General features: G+C 38.3%; 1 protein-coding gene across 1 annotated transcript in view; it reads left to right on the forward strand.

Moving 5' to 3' along the window:
* The first annotated feature begins 735 nt into the window (after window positions 1-735).
* Window positions 736-20,052, forward strand: part of COL24A1 (collagen, type XXIV, alpha 1) — a 395,043-nt gene continuing 375,726 nt past the window's right edge. Inside the window, exons 1-2 of the mRNA XM_011956095.1 lie at window positions 736-1,167; window positions 10,587-10,651. Coding sequence (XP_011811485.1) covers window positions 1,112-1,167; window positions 10,587-10,651 — 121 coding nt within the window. The 5' untranslated portion in view covers window positions 736-1,111. The remainder of the gene's footprint in view (window positions 1,168-10,586; window positions 10,652-20,052) is intronic.

Consider the following 20,052-nt stretch of genomic DNA (forward strand, 5'->3'; position numbering starts at 1 on the left):
AAGGGGGATAGACTGAAAGGAAAGAGTGAAGGGAGGAAAGGTAGAAATGAGAACAGTTAAAGTCATTTAATAATACCACGTAGGCCACTGGCCTAACTGCAAAGAAGGCAAGAAGGTCGCAGGGTAATGAAGGCCTCCTCTAAGTGTCATTTCAGAAGGTGTGGGTGAAGAGAGTAGAGAAAAAGATTGGGGATGGGAGACACGCAAGAGGAAAACATCAAATTGGGGACTGCTGAGATGGCGAATGGAACATGAACATGGTATGGAAGAAAGGATACTAGCCGCCTACAAGTGGGGAAGGAGAGCATCCGGGTGGTACCCAGGCAGCAGCGAGCGTGTCCGGGGTGCGGCTGGCCCAGCCCGACCCCGAAGGGCTGGCGAACGGGGGCGCCTGGGACGGGCGCTGGGTCGGGGAAGGTTGCGGGGGCAGAGGGGGAGGTGTGCGCTGTGTTTGGTGATGTCATTGCAAGTCAGTGAGCGGTGAAATTTAACACCAGCCGGATTTGCTTGGCTCCTCTTCTTCCAGGCAAAAGCAGCCGGCGGCAGTCAACGCTGAGCTCCTGCAGTTGCCACCGGCCCCCTCGCACCGACTTGATTTCCGAAGTGGGTGTGTGTGCTTGTTTGACAAATGTTCGGGCGCGGGCTCTTTCCAAGGACTTCCTCCCCCACTTCATCTCCTTCCCTACCCCCACCCTTTCTCCTCCCAGGCCCAAAGCAGAGGACTCCACTGGAGTCACAGAGTCGCCTTTGAACCGCAAGTGAACTTGAGTGCTGCACTAGCAGCCAGGCTCTCGCTGCCGCCGGCGCCCCGCGGCCTCCCAGTGAGGTTTACCTCCGCGCCCACCCTCCCCGGGGAGCGCAACCGTGGGCTCGTTCGTTACCGAGCCAGAGAGCTAGGAAGCCTGTCTTCCCCTTCGGGTGCTATTTCCTACCTCCTTCCGACTTCACCAACCGCCCCCCCCCCCACTATTTTTTCTTGTTGCGGGTTTGGAGCATGGTTTTCATGTGATTGTTTTTTTCCCTTTTTCATGGACAGTACCTGCACCCTAAGCAGTTCAGAGTTGGCTTCTGTTTTCCGTTAGCGCTTTGCTGCACGGACAAATGCATACAAATGCATTTAGGAGCCCACAGAACAAGGCGTGGAAAAGTCTCCCCTACGGCAAAAACGTAAGTAGCCCACCCGCCGGGTAGGGTAGGGGTTAGACCAACCCCTCTCTCCACCCCCTGGTTCTGCTGAGCCTGATGGAGACCTGAGGTCCGGCTCCTTGGCACTTTTTGGCTTTGGGAGCGGGCAAGTACCCGCGGTATATTCCCCTTGTCTTCTCAGCTTGTAAAATACTGTGTTTGAAAGGATGCCTCGTGCCAGCAGATCTCAGAAGTTTATGCTAAAGTGATCTTTTGGCTCGAGAGGAAAAGTTCGCTGGAGCGAGTCCCGAGGTCCAGGGCAGCGGCTCCCGAAGCTCCAGAGCTCGGCTCAGACGATCTCTCTGGCTCCAGCCCCCGCCGCCCTCGCGCCCTACTCCCCTTCTCCTCCCGCAGGGCCCTGTCGAGGTCCTGCTTCCCCGAGGTGCTTCTCAGGGCGTCCAGCCTGGCGATTGCTGTGACGCTAGAGATCACCCAGGGTCGGTGTGCGCAGCCTGGACCACTGGACACGGGCGTGAGGAAGGGTCGCCAGGTGGGGGAAGGGGGTGGCTGCAGAACCTCGGGCGTCGAGGGGTTGCTTTACCCACGGGCTCAGAGGCAATCCCGTCTTGTTAAAAGGCCAACAAACATTGCCCATCAGAGCCGAGGCTGCGCCCTGATCACTGCCCTGTCACTGGGGAAGTGGCACTCGCGGCAGGGACTGGGGAGGGGAGCACTCGGACATGGGGGCGGGCCTGCCCCTCCTGGGGCGGTTTTGGGCGGGTCCTGACAGGCACCCCACCTCCCTTTTGGGCGCTGTACCTGCTCCCATGCCTTCACTGGGAAAAGGGCGTGGACCAAGGGTTGCACGGCTTTGGCTGGATGCCCTGGTCCCCCTGGAAGAGGTCAGTGGGTTACACAAGTTTGCTTCTGGCCCCTGGGTGAGAAGGGTGAAGCGGCTGTGGAAGTCTTCTGCAGAGAGGCTGCCCCTCAGGAGGGTAGGTGGGAGGAGGGCAGGGAACAGAATTGACCGTGTCAGCTGAGGGCAGGCGGAGGCGGGGTGCGGAGAAAGAGCGCCTGTGGTCGTGTTTGTACGAACATGTGCTTCCCAGCCGCATGCAGCCCAGCCTGGCTGGTGTGCGCGCGCGCGCTCTCCTCGGACCCCTGGAAGCCTCGCTGCTGGGCTTCCCAGCTAACCAGATGTACCTCCCCGCACACCCCCATCCGCATTCAACAGTGAAGAGGAAACCTCCCAGCCTCCTCAACCCCGTGCGGGCAGCGCGGTACTGGAGGCTGGGGAGTCCCGGGAGCGAGTAGAGGTCGAGCTCTGCGGGTTGCCTTCTCAAAGCGGCTCACGCAGGTCGCATGGGGTTCCCAGGCAGAAGATTTCCCGCCGCTGTTCTCCATAAACATCCCTCTGTGTGGACCAGCTTGGAGAGTCGGGGGTTGCAGCCGATCCTGCGAAACTGACAGATCTTCCCGCTGATCAGGGGCGGATGCAGAGAGGCTCTTGCCCAGCCAGCCTCCGCATGCTGCCCTCCTGCCGCTCCCGCCCTGAGGGCTTTCCCTCTGCAATCGCACGAGGCCCACGCTGGTGACTAACACTCCCCTTGGTAGTTGTGACCAACCTCCCGGGTTAAAGCAGATCTGCTCCTGGGTTCTGTCTTGTCTGGTTTACACTTCCCTTCCAGACGCTCCCAGAAAAGGCCCTGCATAAATTCTTGGGCAGTTTGGGGTTTGTAAATTGGGTCCAGATGATTGGGGGGAGGGAGGCAGAGAAACCAAATAGAATGGATTGCACCAGAGGAACTTCTGAAGAAAAATTATACAACGTGGAGTGGGAAGAGAACCCTTGTGCAGAGACGTGGGGATGAGTAGCAGGTTCTGGATGAAGGTGTTTGTCTCCCATGACCACCAGAGGCCTTGCAGCCCTTGGTTATCTCATAATATCCAATTTGTTCTATTACAGGGGCCATTGGGGATGGGCTGCAGAGAATTAAGGGTAATCCATAATTACATCAGATTACAGAACTCACAGCTCCAACCACACACATGCAAACTTGGGAAAGATAGTTAATGATTGGGCTGAAAAAATTGTTTCTAGAAAATCGAATTTTCATAAATAATTTGGAATTTTTCAGTTTGAAAAATAATGCCACCAACCCTTCGGAGTTTGAGGCGGGGCGTGGGGGCGGGGAGCTGGATTCGGAAGAAGTAGCTGATTTATAATGTCAGGCCACTGAATTAAACCTTAGAGTCTCTGATGAAATCCCTGAGTTTTATTTTCCTTTTGTGGTGATGTTTTGTAAGAGAGGGAGCGCTTTTTAAAATCACAGTTCTGATTAGTCACCGAAAAACATTTCCAGTTTAAAACTGGATCTTTACAGACACTTTCTTTCATGGGGTCTTTCATATGGGTTGCCTAATGTGAATTTGTAGAATTAAAAAAAGGAAATGAAATCTGAAAGTCAGCTTTAGATATCTCAATTTGACATATTATCAGAAGGTCTCCCAGGCAGGCTATTACAGTAAATAAAGACTTTCATAACCAAAAAGAATTTTTGGAATATAAAGATCTATTTCCTAGATGGCATGAAATTCTATTTTTTAAAGTTGCTTATCTTTGTGTTCAAATAAATTTTTAAAACAAACTGATGACTCAGGGAGAGGAAATGTAATTTATGGAAAATACTTTTGAGTGTCATTTAGACATTCTGCTTGGTAATTTGTGAACTGCAGAATAAAAGTAAATTTTATTATGGGAATTAGAATAGCTGTGCTAGTTTCCTTGCCATGCCTTCCAACTATGACTTATTTTAGAATTTGTAACTGTAAGTGAGAACTAAAGACAATTTTATTTTCATTCTCATAAAAGGCTAACATTATTCTGTCATTCATTTATTCATCATTCATTAACATATTTATTCAACACATGTTTACTGAGCTCCAACCATGTGCCCAGTGTGGTTCTAGGCAGTAGAGGTACAATGATGGAGTATGACAGATCCACAATTGCTGCCCTCCCAATGTGACCAATCTAACAGAGGAAATAGTAAATGAAACAACCAAGTATCATGAAATGAGAGGAAGATATATACATGAGGGGCACCTAGCAGTCTTGGATGGGTGGGTAGGGGAGGAAAGGATAATACTGGAAGGAAAAGGCAACCAAAGGAAATGAAATCTAGACTGAGACCTTAGTGAAAAGAACATGAAATTTGCCAGACAGAAGGAACAATAAAAGGCTCACAAATGAGACAGCACAGTGCATTTGAGGACCTGAAAGAAATGAAGTTGGTTGGAGTACACATTCTAGGGAAGAAGTGACTGGAGCTGGAGCTGGAGAGATAAACAGAGACCAAATTCTGAAAGGCCTTTAAACCATGTTTAACAACTAGAGGTTAGGGAGACTTGATTTTTCTTGATTTTGGGATCGGAGTATAGGTAGAAGATACCAGAGAATTTATGTATTTGTTGAAATGCAAGACCACCTGATAGTTTCACTGGAAGATTATCTGATTCATTAGTTCATTTGAAAATCTTTATCTAACACTAGTATGTGGCAGGAACTTTACTAAGCTAGGCAATAGTTTAACACTCTCTGTGATATTACTAGGACAGACTAGTTTAGCGGTATTTTTCTTCCCTCCTACTGACTGGACTCTAGACATTTTGGCTATATGAAGTTCTTAAGTTTTATCTCCCTTGCACTGCATGAATTGCTTGAATGCTTGGAATTTAACGAAAAGCTCTACAGGTTGAGTACTGCTCATCTGAAATGCTTGAGACCAGAAGTGTTTTGAATTTTGAATTTTTTCAGATTTGGAATATTTGCATATATATATAAAATGAGGTATCTTGGGGATGGGACTGAAGTCAAAACATGAAATTCACTTGCGTTTCATGTACACCTTATACACATAGACTGAAGTTAATTTTATAAAATATTTTTAGTAATTTTTTGCATGAAATGAAGTTTTGACTGTGGCTCATAAAGTCAGGTATAAAATTATTCCAGCATGGCATCATTTCAGCCCTCAAGACTTTTCAGATTTTGGAGCAGTTAGGACTTTGGATTTTCAGATTGGGGGTGCTCAACCTGTAGTATGCTTCACACTGGTTTAGCTGTACAACTACCACTTGAGTTGAATTAATAGTTTGAAAAATTCTTTGTAAGTAAGTTAGTGACAGTACTACTTTGGTCCCTGAATCATCCAACTTTATGTTCACTGCTGTGATTGAAAACTCTTTTTTTTTTTTTTCAGTTATTTTGAGAACAAAGAACAGAAATTTACTGGATCTTAGTAGCTAGTAAAGAGCAAAATCTGTAAAGCTGTCATGACTTAAGAAGTTTTTGGCATGTAAATGTAGGGTGGTGGAGATTGTTGAAATTATTGATGTATATCACGTGTGTGTGTTTTTCAGATTTGTTCACCATTTTCAATTGGTTTAAAAGAAGGTCACCAACTCATAAAAAGTTGCCTATTCACAAGATTTTAGAAGTCCTTCCCACTATTATAAATTGAATCTATGTAGGAATGAGCATCAGTAGCCTGAAGACATATGTTATAATACCTAAGAGTCTCATGGGTACCCTAAACAAAAAAGATTCCTCGGATTACCCTAAAGCAACTTAGATCCTTTGAACAAAGAGGAAGTTGAATAGCTCTAAGAATCATCTAGGAATGATGCCTGGGATGGATATTAGTCATTTACATGTTCTGAGTATGGCCTTTGGATGTCTATTTTCTGTCTTCTCCTCTTTAGGCCTTTACCCTCGCATGTCTGGTTATGTTTGGACTGTGGCTGGTGTCAAACTGAAAATGTGACTAGCAACCAGACTCATGCAGAGTGTTTCTTCTTTTGTTAGATATCAATATCATGGGTTATATTTGTTGAGCCTTTATTAAGTGTTTATTACCATATTGTTGACTTCTTTTGGATATGGTCTGATTTTGTTAAATGTCTGAGTAACTATGACTCTGTAACTTTGTATTAGTGACACATAGTCCACATATACAAACCAGTGAATGAAAACAAACATGCTTTGAATATTTGAAAAATGTTCATGTTTAATATACCAACTAGACTATTTGTGGGAGTAAACTAAATATATGAATGAATTAACAACTTAGTAGACTATTTTAGGTTACTTAAATAGTATTGGACCAAAACCATAGGAAGACCTTTACAGTTTTGTGGTTAAACAAACCTTTTATATATATGTATGTGTATACATATATATACAAACAAACCCTTTATATATATGTATGTGTACACACACACACACACACATATATATATAACATTTTGCTAAGTAATTTGTTTTTTGTCTTTTAATGCCAGTATACTAATGTGATCCCATCATACACACAAATTACGGGATTTTACATTTGGAATGTAAAACAAAGAAACCTAAAATTTGTATTATGTCATCACATAATAGATGAGTCAGCTAAGACCCAGAAGAGGACAAAGAACAGCTGCTTCCCTAGAGGACTCTACCATCTACTGCTAATGTGGCAACTTGATAAGTTTTATTTGTTTAGGAAATGTATAGTAAATGTAATATCATAAGGAGAAAAATCCAAAGAAACAAACAAACCTAGTCCATTAGACATTTCCCAAGAATCTTAGATTCATTAAATACCCATTTTACACAATGATGGAGTTTGGCTCTTTATCAAATTGACTATGTCAATGAAGCTTCATCCTTACTCTGTGTACCCACTTCAAAGACAAGAAAGCTAAAATGAAAAATAGGAAAAAAAAAAAAAAGAAGAAGAAGGCTTCCATGTATGCTACCATAGCAGATTTTAAAAATTCTATTTCCCTTCTCTCTCTTTGGATATCTAACTAAAATTGCCTGTGTTTTATTTTATTTTTTCCAAGTATTAAAAGAATCAAGTCCATAAGGAAAAAGCGAATTCCTTAGTCATTTGGAGATAATACTTTTGATCATTTTCTTTTAAAAAGTATTTACTGTCAATTTCATGTAACACATGGGTACACTAGAGATAAAGATGAAGACCTGCCGCTTGCTCAGATATTTACTTTCATAAAAGGTAGCACTTATAGGGGTATAATAAAGTCACAATTAATGTATCAAAAGTACAGAGATGGGGGAAAGACTCATTCCCCTTTAGAGATGATGGGAAACTTCATGGAGCAAGTATTGATTTAATTAGGCTTTGGGTATACTTAAGAATAATAGGTGGAGACTGGGAGAGCGTTTCAGACATATACAAGCTCTTCCCAGCAAATGGAGAATAACTTGGTATGACTGGAACTTTGGAGATATCAGGGGTAGTGGGATCCATACTGCTGAAAAAGGAAATTGAAGCTGAATAATAAGGGCCTTGAATGCCTTGTAAGAAACTTTTCCTGTTCTTTTTCAGTTGGCTATTAGTTTTGGTTGTAACTAAACAAAGAGAAAGATAATCTATTTCAGTCATTGATCTCTACCACTCAGTTAGTCATCAGCTTTCGTACATAGGTACATTTACGTAAGGTATGGCTCAATTGACTTGTCATAATCCCCTAGGATCACCTGTCTAAAGAAAGATGTTTGATGTACTCAGGTTTTCCTGCCTCACACCAGGAATGAACTTGTTAACATGTTTATTTCCATTTTTCTCTACCGAGGTCACTGGGGAAGTTGATGAGTTTGTTGAATTGCTAAATGAGCCGTTCTGGCTGTTGTAATCGTCATTAGTTATTTTTAAGGGAAAAGTGCCTGTTGGGTTGTTTCTATGCATCTGAGTGAGCCTGATTACCTTGGGCAGGTGAGCTATGCCTCCATTCACATTCAACTTTCTACTTAAGACAGCATAATTCAGATGCACCATCTTTCATTGACTGTAATCCTAAGTAAGCAGTTTCCTAATCTCACTGATATGTATCCTGCCAGTTATATGTTGAAATATAAGTTCGAAAGGTAAATAGCCTCCTTACTCAAGCTCTGAATCACATTAGGATACATCCTGGAGAGCCCACACATCATTTTAATCTTGCACAATGGTCCTCAACCTTGTTTGCACATTAGAAACACTGGAAAATGTTTTAAAATGCCTGTGCTATGGACACATTAAAATCAGAATCTCTGTGGGGCAGGGAGAGAAAGATCCAATTATTAGTAGTTTTTAAAACTCCCCAGGTAGGCCAGGCACGGTGGCTCATGCCTGTAATCCCAGCACTTTAGGAGGCCGAAGTGGGCAGATCACCTGAGGTCAGGAGTTCGAGACCAGCCTGGCCAACATGGTGAAACTCCATCTCTACTAAAAATACAAAAATTGGCTGGGTGTGGTGGCAGGTGCCTGTAATTCCAGCTGCTCAGGAGGCTGAGACAGGAGAATTGCTTGAACCTGGGAAGCAGAGGTTGCAGTGAGCTGAGATCGTACCACTGTACTCCAGCCTGGGTAACAAAGAGTAAAACTCTGTCTCAAGAAAACAAAAACAAAAACAAGACAAAACTCCTCAGGTAATTTCAGTGTGCAGCCAAGGGGTAAAAACATCCAAACAGGCAGACATTATATCATCTCTTGAGGATCATTTATTTTAGAGTAGTGGTCCTCAGAATGTAGTCCCAGATCAGTAGCATCAGCACATGCAGGAAGTTGTTATAAATGCATATTCTTGAGCCCCACCCCAGACATACTTAATTAGAAATTCTGGGGGTGAGGCCCAGCGATTGTTCACAAGTCCTTCATGTGATTCTAATCACACTAAAGTTTGAAAACCACGGACCTAGTGCAGTAGAAAAGGATTTTTTAAAGGGCCAAATAAAAATTTAAGGGTCATGTCATGTTATAAAATTAGATATATATGATTTAAGCAAAAGTAAAATCTATTTAGATATATTTTAATAACATTGTAAATGTAAACACAGTGAATGTTCTAAATAGTTTTTTCTCAGAGTTTGGTACACATACAATCTGCATTAGAATCACCTAGTTAAAATGTATGCATCCTGGATATCCATCGCAAATTTTTGAATCATAATCTCTGTGTTTGGGCCCCAAATCTGCACTTTTTACAAGTTGCTCAGGTGAGTTTGACATTTGGGAACCATCCATCTAAATGAATAATGTCATATATAAGAATGTTTCATAGGCCTCATTGCAATATATGGTTTAGTTATTTATCTATATCAGCTGAAATTTCTGCAATGATTCAGTTGATTTGTTTGTAGAGTTAGTGGCAGTTGTTAAGTATTCCATCAAAACCTTGTTTTATAAGAGCTGTGCTATGGACTAAGTATGACCATAGAATGTTTGATTTTAAAATTACTAACAAAGGATAAATACCATTTTAATACAAATGAAATTTGTGTTCCATTATAAATAGTCTGATTTTATATTTGCTGGCTTAAACTTTGTAAAAAGATCATCTTTCTTACATTAAGATGCTCCTTATACTAGTTGGTAAAGGTAAAAACATCTTATTAGTAATAAATAGAAAATGTACCAATTACTACTAGCACATCAGGAATTTAATAAAAAGGAATTAATGGTTTATAGACAGCTCTATCATCACTCCTTGCAGAACTGCATTTTACAAATACATCATTTGAACAGTCCCTGGGTTAGAATCAAAAACAGAATCAGGGTCTATATTAGCAAAATTAGGTAGTGAAGTATTGTTTTCAGCATGCTTATCATATCTCTTCAAAATTATTTCTCTAATTTTCATTTTGGAGGTAGATACAGCCAATTAAGAAGAATGTTCAGCAAAATTTGTTAAAAGTTTGGTTATGCTAACAATGTCACAAAACATTTTTGCTTAGAAACCTCATCAATACAAGTGGACATTTTAATTTGTAGTGATTGGGTACTGTGCTTATAGCTACTACTAATCAAAATGCTCAGTGTTGACATCTACAGGTCATTGCTATTTTCAAAACCAAAGAATCATGAATCTAGTACCAGTAATTTAAGTATGATATTCAAATGAATTTCACATATAACCATTAATTTAAACAAATAAATAGCTGGTTCCATTAATTTATAATCACTATAGTTAAGCAACTATAATTTGCATTATTTTTGTGGAAATTTCTATTACTTTGTATGAAATTGCATACATGGTAATTTAACATAATATATGATAATAATACCACCTACACTAGTTCATAATTATTGAATGTTTCCTATGTGCCAGGTACTGTTTCCTGTGCTTTACATGAACTTTCTAAGTTAATCTTTGGAAAATCTTATGAGATAGGTTTAACAGATAAAGCAACTAAGGCACAGAATGGTTAAAAAGTGTGCCCAAGTCACACAGTAAGTGGCAAAACTGGAATTTCCCTTCAGAGCCTTTGGTCTTAACCACTATGAATATTAAAATATCATGCTATTTAAAATAATCGCTTAATTCTTAATCTTGCATAGACTTTGTTTTGGATTTTATATGATTGTAAATGTCCAACTAGTAAGTTTTTCCCAAATGCTTTTTTCTTTTCCTAGGAAACCACTTCTTCATTTTATTGTGCTATGTGTGGCTGGGGTTGTTGTTCATGCACAAGAACAAGGTAAGAAAATTACCTTTTAATTTATTTGCTTACTTAAAAATTCTACTTCCAGACAGCAAAAGTACATAACTTTTAACTCATCATAGCCTTAAATTCAACATTAAACAATAACAAAAATTCCACCCAGTACCATGAGAATGTAAGGTTAAAAAAACCAATTTTGGGGGAAAATATGACCTTTAAGAAATTACTCATATCTTCTGTCTGTGAAATTGCTTACATTTTTAAGCAAACTCTATAAAAGAGAAGTTTTGTACAATAAAAAGGCTTTGCTTGTGACTTCATTTTAAGTGGGAGTTCTTGGGGGTGGCAAACTGTGACTGCATTACCTTTGCACTTCTTGATACAACAAAAGCGTATAATAAATGTTCCGTCTAGATTTGCATCATTAAGAAACAAAATGGACTTTGCATAGTAATAGGCTTAGGATTCTATTTAATTCAAATGGGGAGGTTTAGAAAATAAACCTAAACTTGTTTTGTTTGTGCCTGCTAGTTAATTACTCTGGTAGTATGATGATAGAGTTTCAGGAGTCTATGTATATCCTAATTCATTCATTTAAACATGATTGAAGCATCTTGTATTTCCTGTGTGATATCCTATTGCCAATGATTGAAAATGTAAATAAGATAATGTCTCTAGGAACAAAGTGAAAAAAATGCCTTTGTCAAAGGTGAAAAACATACTAAAGTCAAAGAGAAAAATCCTAGAACTGTGCTGGAGAAAGTAAGAAAAATACAAGTGAACAAATTAGAATGAATATGTGCAAGGTAGAGAGAAGCCAAAAAGTCAGAATTGTATTCTGGTTGACCAAATTGACAAGTAGATACAGATAAATATTCTTTCAACTATTATATAGATGAATTAAAATATTTCTTAGGAGACATTTTCTAAATCTCTTTTATGGGAAATGATTAAATTAAGCCACATGTCACATGTAACTTCATGAAAAACTATTATTGACCAAGGCATTTAGGTTACTTCATTTTGCTTGAAGTAGTCATGAAGAGGAGAAAAATTCTCTCTTTTAATTTATTGTTATTATCACTGTTACTGTTTCTGAGAACTTACTATGAACTACTGGTCACTGTGCTAGTAGAATATACATTTTCTTCACCACTGCCTCATCGCAGGGTTTTGTAATTATGGCCATGATAGGACTGCTGAAACTAAGATTAAGGAGAATAGGTAACCACCTCCAAGTAACAGCCTAATGAATGGTAGAACCAAGATTTGAGCTCCTATTTTGACCACAAAGTCTACAAATTCCTTAAAACTGAGACTCCTAGAGCCACAGAGAAGATAAGGAAGAGAAGAATATAATTATTAATTAAATGTATATTTTGTATCATGTCCTTTGCTGGTACTTTACATATATTATTCTAATCACCATAATGAACCTACAGAGTAGGCATTATAGATGAAGAAACTGAGACTCAAAGAAGTGGCTCACCTATAGCTTAGATTTGAATCTAGGTCTGTCCATCTCTGAAGACAAAACTCTTTCCCTTAAACATCCTCTAGCTTCACATTTGCCAGCCACTGGCATTACGAGTTTAATAATTTACCAAATATATTATTATCAAAATCTTAGAAACCTATGAAAGAAAGATATAGGGAAAATTAGATATTTATGAATAGATTTTTTAAAAATCTAGAACCAACAAAAGTAGTAAATGAAAGAAACAATATACTTCTTTCACTCTTAATATCTCATTTACAGAATGTAAAATATGTTCTTTTATTTCAGGGCAAGCATCATAATTTTCAGTCTTATAGACCTAAGATTTTATTGCCAGTTCTTAACAAAAAGAAAAGTCCTTTAGAAAACCTCTCAGACTTCAGAAAATTGAATATTTTTGAGCACAGGAAAGAAATGGAAATAGTATACTATCAGAAACTTGGAAACACTATTTTCCTAAAAGAAATTTTGTGATTAAATTGGCATGATGCAATTTGTAACACCTACTCAGGAGATTGGAAAACCATTATCAGAAAAATTGTGTTTTTATATGATCACAGATATTATTTATATTCATATTGCTGAATATGTTTGAGTGAGAGATATTCTAAGTTAGACTTATCAGAAATAAATATTTGTGTGCTTATGAGATTTTTCAAAACTTAAAAAAGTATATCAAAGAATTACAAGTACTGTACAAAGTTTAAAGGCCAAATTGTATGACAAAACATATAGCAAAAAGTAGCGTCCCTTCCCCTTACCTACTCCTGCTATTCTCTGCCCAAACTCTTTTAGCACCTTCTTTTGGTTTTAACATCTATATTTAATACTATAATGTTTAAATATTATATTGACTTCCTATTATTAATGATGATGATTTAACATTTCTGTACTATTTTCTGTGTCTTCTTTTCCTCCTTCTATTCTCTCAATATAGTTTTATCCAATTTTTGGTTAAATTAATATTCACAATGCAGCTTATTATTACCATGTGCATATTTTTTAATCACTGAGCCATGTACATTTATATTTTTTTCTTGTAAATATTACAAGATTGCCTCCTTTTCTGTTTGCTTTATGTTCTATGTCACTATCACTAAATCTCAGATATTTTGAAATATATTTTCCCCAAAAACACACAAAATACTCCAGAAATTTGATTTTTTCTGGGAGATATTCCTTCTGCATGCTGAAATTCTACTCTGCTATGGACCAGTAGTTCTCTAAGCTTCCAGTAGAGCTGATATCTGTGTTAGATGGAGTTCTTGGAACTCTTATTTCATCTTTCATAGTCTATTTCCTTATTTGGGTACAGCATATCCTCCAGTTGCATCCTGAGAATATGCACTTGGGTGGTGCATTTTTTAGAACATTCCATTTCTGAGAATGTGTTTATTCTCAGTCTTACACTTAGAGGTAGTTCAGGTGAGTATAAAATTTTAGGCTGTAAATATTATTCCCTCAGAATTTCAAAGATTTTCATCTTTTGCCTGTTTTATCTGGCTTGCAGACTTTTTAAATCTGATGTTATATTAATTCTTGATCCTTTATATGTGACCTTTTGATTTCCCTTTAAATCCCTTAAGATCATTTATTTATCTTTGATGTTTTGGAATGTTACAATAATCTTTCTTGATACAGGTCTTTTTACAACTCATTGTGCTAGGCACTTAGTAGGCCTTTTCAGTGTGGAAGCATCCTTAATTTTCTGGGAATTTTCCTGTATTATGTTTTTCTTACTGATATATTTATTTCCTCTTTCTTCAATGTCTTTTAAATATTAAATCTTCAGTATTGGGCTCTTTATTTTCTTATTTTTAGATCCTATTTTCCGTCTTTGTTTTATGTACTACTTGATATGAGATTTTTCATCACTTACTATTCCAAACATTTTGTTTAATTTCTTATTTCTTCTGTGTTTAAATTTTTAAGGGTTTTTTTTCGCTGAGACTAGTCCTTTTTTTTTTTTTTTTAAAGCATCCTGTTCTTATTTCTTTGATGCAATGTCTACTCTTATCTCTGTAAGAATAAGAATGATGATTTTTTCAACTTTTCTTCTGCTCTCTGCATTGTCTTTGTTCTAGATTTTTGTATTGGTCTGTCTTTTATGTTGGAGAAGTTATTTATAAGTATGCAGCATTTCTGTTATCATTTAAAAGTAAGACACTGGCCAGGTGCGGGGCTCATGCCTGTAACCCCAGCACTTTGAGAGGCTGAGGTGGGCACATTATCTGAGATCAGGAGTTTGAGACCAACCTGGCCAACATGGCGAAACCCCATCTCTACTGAAAAATAAAAAAAAAAAATAGCTGGATGTAGTGACATATGCCTGTAATCCCAGGTACTTGGGAGGCTAAGGCAGAAGAATTACTTGAGCCCAGGAGACGGAGGTTGCAGGGCAGAGTTCGTGCCAGTGCACTCCAGCCTGGCTGACAGAGTGAGACTGTTTCAAAAAAATAAAAAAATAAAAAAAAAAGAAGAAAAAGAAAAAAAAAAGTAAGACACTAAAAATATGCTTAGCGACTGTTTGCATGGGTAGGCTAGTTAACTGAGATGTTTCACATAGAGGATGATTAAGTAGAAACCTATCTGACTATTTTGTTAGGCTACACATGTCTGAGGCTGCAGAACTTCTCTAGAGAAGAATCCTCCAATATCTTACTTGTAGAATATAATCCTGGTTGCCACTGTTATTAGAGTTAAGTGATATAAAGAGGTTCTTGGGTTGGTGCGGGGAGGATTGTCTCACAATTTTGTATGTCAATTTTAGCCAAATTCTTTCTCAATATGGTGCTTCCCTTCCATTTTCCTGTATGATTAATTCAATGTTTCTATGTCATTAACCTTTAGTCTCCTTTAGTCCGGAAGCTTCTTATACAAACTTTCAATCCTCCCTCCCTCACATATCCCCACCCCCCAATTTGAAGTCTCAATGCTGAATTCATTGATTTGGTAACTTCAATTCTTGAGCCTTTTCAGGATTTTGCAATATGAATCAGCCTGCCTGTCATTAGCATTTGCCTCTGTAAGCCCTTAGGTTCAGTTTTTTCAGTTCTGGTAATTTCTTCATGTGCTTTTCATTTTCCAAAAATTTGTTGATGTATTTTGTCTGCTGTTGTCTCTTCTACTCATTAACTTTGTCCCTGTAGTTTTAAACCACATTTCCTTATTCTCATTTGAGTAAGATTATAAGAATGAGAAGAAATAAGCATCTATGTGATTTGTCATGGTTTCAGTAAATTCCCTTAAATTTTAACACAGCTAAGAAAAAATATTTTAAGTACCTTATTAATAGATGTAAATTGTATGTTTTTTGTGTCCAAGTTTTAGGTGTCATCTAATGAATAAATGATTCTATCTCAAGAAAAATTAATTTTGTAAGCCTGAGTTTTCTGAGGATTTGACAGATGTAGATACCTTTTCTTACCTGATATGTGTATTTTCTTTATTACTTTGTCTATGTTGGTGGGCTGCTGCCAGTGAGATGCTGGCATAGCTACAACACTTCTCTGCAATGACTTGCACCATGCATAATGTGTAACTAATTCTTAACATGCACATCTTTCTCAGGTTCACGATCCCTAGGTGTGAAAACCACATGTGTAAATATCTCCGTGTAGAATACTCATCTCGAGGAAGAATTTCCCATAGAAATTAATCTGAAATGTGTTTATTGTTAACAGAAGCAGTTCATTGTAGCTGCAGTAACTTCAAGTCCTTTCTGCACAAACACTTGTATGGGCACTTAGCCGAAACTTTTATACATAGCTTAGAGCTTCATTTCTCATTTTATAAATAAACTTGAATTTATCTCTTTATACAGAATAGATGTGCTATTTAAACTAAGAATAGTTTTAAGAAACGATTGCCACCTTTAACATACCCAGTGTAATGGTGGTATTTAAGCACAGGTGTTCCAGAGCCAGCATCTTGGAGTGAAGTCCAGCTTCAACCATTTATTATCTAACTGACCTTGAGCAAGTTTCTTAAATACTCTGAGCCTTTTTTTTAATAATGCTGAAGTGAAGAAAATAATAATACTTACTACACAAGGCTGTTGTGTGGATAAAACAACACATGTAAAGTGTTTAGCTCTGTGCCTGTTACATAAGGATACAATAACTTTGAGTAGAAGAAGGGGAAAACTCCAGATCCTTTTTTCCCCATATCCTCATAATATTTGAAAAAATAAAATAAAGCGGTTTATTTTAAACAATTTCCTTTAGTTCCTTAACTCAGTGAACTGGAGCTGGGAAGCTGTATTTGAGTCTTGATTCTGACATTGACTATTTAGCTGAGACTATACAAAATAATACAAAGTGGATATTAGGCAATTGCCTAGTTAATTTAGTCAGTTTGAGTAAATTGGCAAGAAAAAGAAAAGTATGTTGATGTCTGTATAATCGTTCTCATTTGCAAATTTGGTGACTTTATTTTAAACAATCATATTTGTTCTTTCCTACAAACTGGAAAGAATATAGCTTTGGGGACTTAACTGATCAAGACATACGAAAATTTAAAACAGTGAGAATTTTACATTTAAGTGCTATGTTATATTAATTCAGTTGTTTAATAGTTAAGAGTTAGCTCTGTAACTTGTTATAATTTATAAAGTGATACATTACTCCTTTTTATCTAAAAATTGATAACTTTCTTTTAAGTATTTTAAACTACCAGTTACTAAGAAGTGTAAAAATCTCTCCATTTTGAGGGAGTAAACATAATTATAGAATTCTTCTTCTTCCAATTATTTGTGATAGAGTATCGCTGAATATTCACACATATAATGGTTCTTTGGTTCCCTGTACTTGTAAAACGAGTATAACCATTGGATGTCCCATATCTATTTCTTTAGGCATGTACTATATTCCCCCCACAGAGTCAATTGATACAGTCACTGAGTTTAGAGTCAAAGACTTGGTTATGAGTCATAGTTTTATCCTCTACTAAGACTTAATTTCTCCTTTCTCCCTCCCTCTTTCTCCATCCCTCTTTCTCAATCTACTTCTTCTCTCTCCTCCCTCTCCCTCCCCCTTTCTCCTTCTCCCTCATCTTTCTTTTATTCTAACTTGTGATAACAATATCAGTGCTGCTTACTCTACAAGTTTCAAATGAAAGACAATAAAGTTTGGGCTGTCTGTGTCTACATAGTATGTAAGCTTAGAAGACTGATTTCATTAGCATACTAAGAGAGGATCTATTTCTCATTAGTGTTTAACGAAACAACAAACGAAAATTGTGCTGATGCCTTAAAGGGGAGGTAACGTCTTGAACTGAGCCTTGTAGGATGAAAAAAGATTGGAATGAAGGGATATCCTTAGCAGGACTCTGACAGGATGAGATAAAAAAAAAAAAAAAACAGATAAGCTTTGTTATGGCAAGAAATTCAGGGAAGAGTAAATACAGAGAGTGGAGAATGCTGTGAAATGGGCAGATGTATCAGTGAAGAAAAAAATGAGTAAGGCGTATGTCTTAATCTGTTCTCATGCTGCTGATAAACACATACTCAAGACTGGGCAATTTACAAAAGAAAGAGGTTTAATGGACTTACAGTTCCACATGGCTGGGGAGGCCTCACAATTATGGTGGAAGGCCAGGAGGAGCAAGTCATATCTTACCTCGATGGCAGCAGGCAAAGAGAGAGCCTGTGCAGGGAAACTCCCCCTTATAAAACCATTAGATCTGGTAAAATCCACTCACTATTGCAAGAAAAACATGGGAAAGACCTGCTCCCATGATTCAGTCACCTCCCACCAGGTCCCCCCTACAACATGTGGGAATTCAAGATGAGATTTGGTTGAGGACACAGCCAAACCATATCGGGCTAGTATAAAGTTAGAGAGCTGCCCCCAAGACCACCCTTACTTCTGACACTAGCTTCAAGTTAAGGGGTCCCCAAGACTACTCTGAGCCTCAGTGATACTTTAGAAGGACTCACAGAACTTACCGATTTTGTTATACTCAGAGAATTCACTGAAGTGTTATATTCACAGTTAAGAATACAGATTAAAATCAATATATTCACAGTTAAGGATACAGATTAAAATCAATACCTGGGTTTAGAGCGTCCCAACAAGAAAGAACAGTAAGTACAAATGCCATGAGTTTAAAATTAGTTGGGTGGGTTTAAGAATGAAGGAAAATACTAGTTTGGCTGGAGCAAAGTTAGGTAAGATAAAATGATAGGAGATGTGATCAGAGAGATAAGAAGAGAATAAATGGCATAGGTGTCTTATACCTTGGAAAGCCGTTGGAGGATTTTGGTCAGAAGACTGGCATAATCTACTTTACACTATGAAAAGATTATTCTGCTTGCTTGTGTGGTTGTGAGACTCTTCACTGAGAGAAGCACTCAAGTAAGAAAAGTGAGGTTTGGGGAAAATACATTGAAGTGGAAATGCTTTTGGAACATCTGATTTCTGTTGGATAAATTCAATAGACAATTGGATATGCAAGCCCAGAAGAGAGGTTTGTGAGTCAGCATATGTGGTTGTTGTAGCCATGGTTTGGATGAAGTCATTAGGCTTGGTATTTATAGTAAAAAGAACAAGGCGTTGTCTTGGTGACACCACCATTTATTTTACACTTCAGAAGCAAATAAAGGAAGGAGATACAGTCAGTTCTGCTGTTAGGTAACACATACCTTTCCTAAATTTCACCGTGATAAGAAATTGGCTTTAGATGACTTGCCTGAGTGCAAATTCTGCCTCTGCACTCCCTAGTTGGGTAACCTTGGGCAGATAATTTAACTTTTCTATGATTTATTTTTCCTCTCACATGGAAATAACAACAGTGCCTACTTCATACAGTCGTTGTGCGAATTATGTGACTTAAAATATTAAATTTCTTAGAATAGTGCTTGGTACAAGGAAATTTAGTAAATGCTGCTATAAATCTTACTTTTTAAAAATGTAAAGTACCTAATATAGTGCTGGGTTGATCATTAATATTCTTTAAATGATAACTGATTTTCCAAGTGACATGAACTGGATTGATTTTTTTAGATAGGACCACTCACAAAACAAGCAATTTACTTCAGACAACTTAGTTATTTCTTGTTAACATTGGTACGAAATACCTAAATTCAACCCCAAATTGTAATTTGGTGATATCTAAGTTCAGGTATGAATTAAATGTTAGAGTCTGACCTCTGAGTGAAAGCCTTTCTTCTTCTTCTCTCCCCCACCCCCATTTTTTTTGTCTCCACTTCTCCCCAGCTCCACTCATATGTGCCTTCTACCCTTAAGTGTTCTTTAGCCTCTCTTCTCTTAACATCTTGCTCAAACACATTTGCTAAGTGTATTCATACTCAGGTATGAAAGCTTAAAATTAGGATGACAATTTGATAATTTCACTTCAGGTACCAATTTTGGTGGCTATCTAGAGAGTATTCCTCACTGAGATTTCTGTGGGGTAAAAGTAATACTGCCATGATTAATTAGTGAGATTTGCCAAGGAATATGTGGAGTGGTGTGGGGAATATAATAGTTGAGAGGTCGTGTGGTGGAGCAGTCAAGAGACTTTAAAGCCATATTGATTGGGCTCAAATGCAGCTCAACCATTTATCAGCTGTGTGACCTTTACCAAGTTATTTAATCTCTCTGTGCTTCAGAGATTTTTCATTTGTGAAATGGGTGCAGACTTTAAGTATAAACTTGAAACCAAGAGGTATTATCTTCCCACTTTTGTTCTGGGATATCATAGAGAAGAAAAAAATGAATGAAATAATAAACTTAAAAATCCCTTTCAGCAAAACTAGAGAACTAATATAATCTGCAAACCCCCAAAATAAGCTCAGAAAAGCAGAGCCCATATGGAATAAGGTCAATAGTGAGACTTCAGAAAGCACCAGCAAAACCAGACTTCCTGAAGGTGAGAAACACACCCCAAAATACACCTTTAGCCCTTGTATACAAGTGTTACAGGGTCTGGGGAAGGC

This window comes from Colobus angolensis, unplaced genomic scaffold (assembly GCF_000951035.1).
Source record: "Colobus angolensis palliatus isolate OR3802 unplaced genomic scaffold, Cang.pa_1.0 Scaffold41, whole genome shotgun sequence".
Lineage (NCBI taxonomy): Eukaryota > Metazoa > Chordata > Mammalia > Primates > Cercopithecidae > Colobus > Colobus angolensis.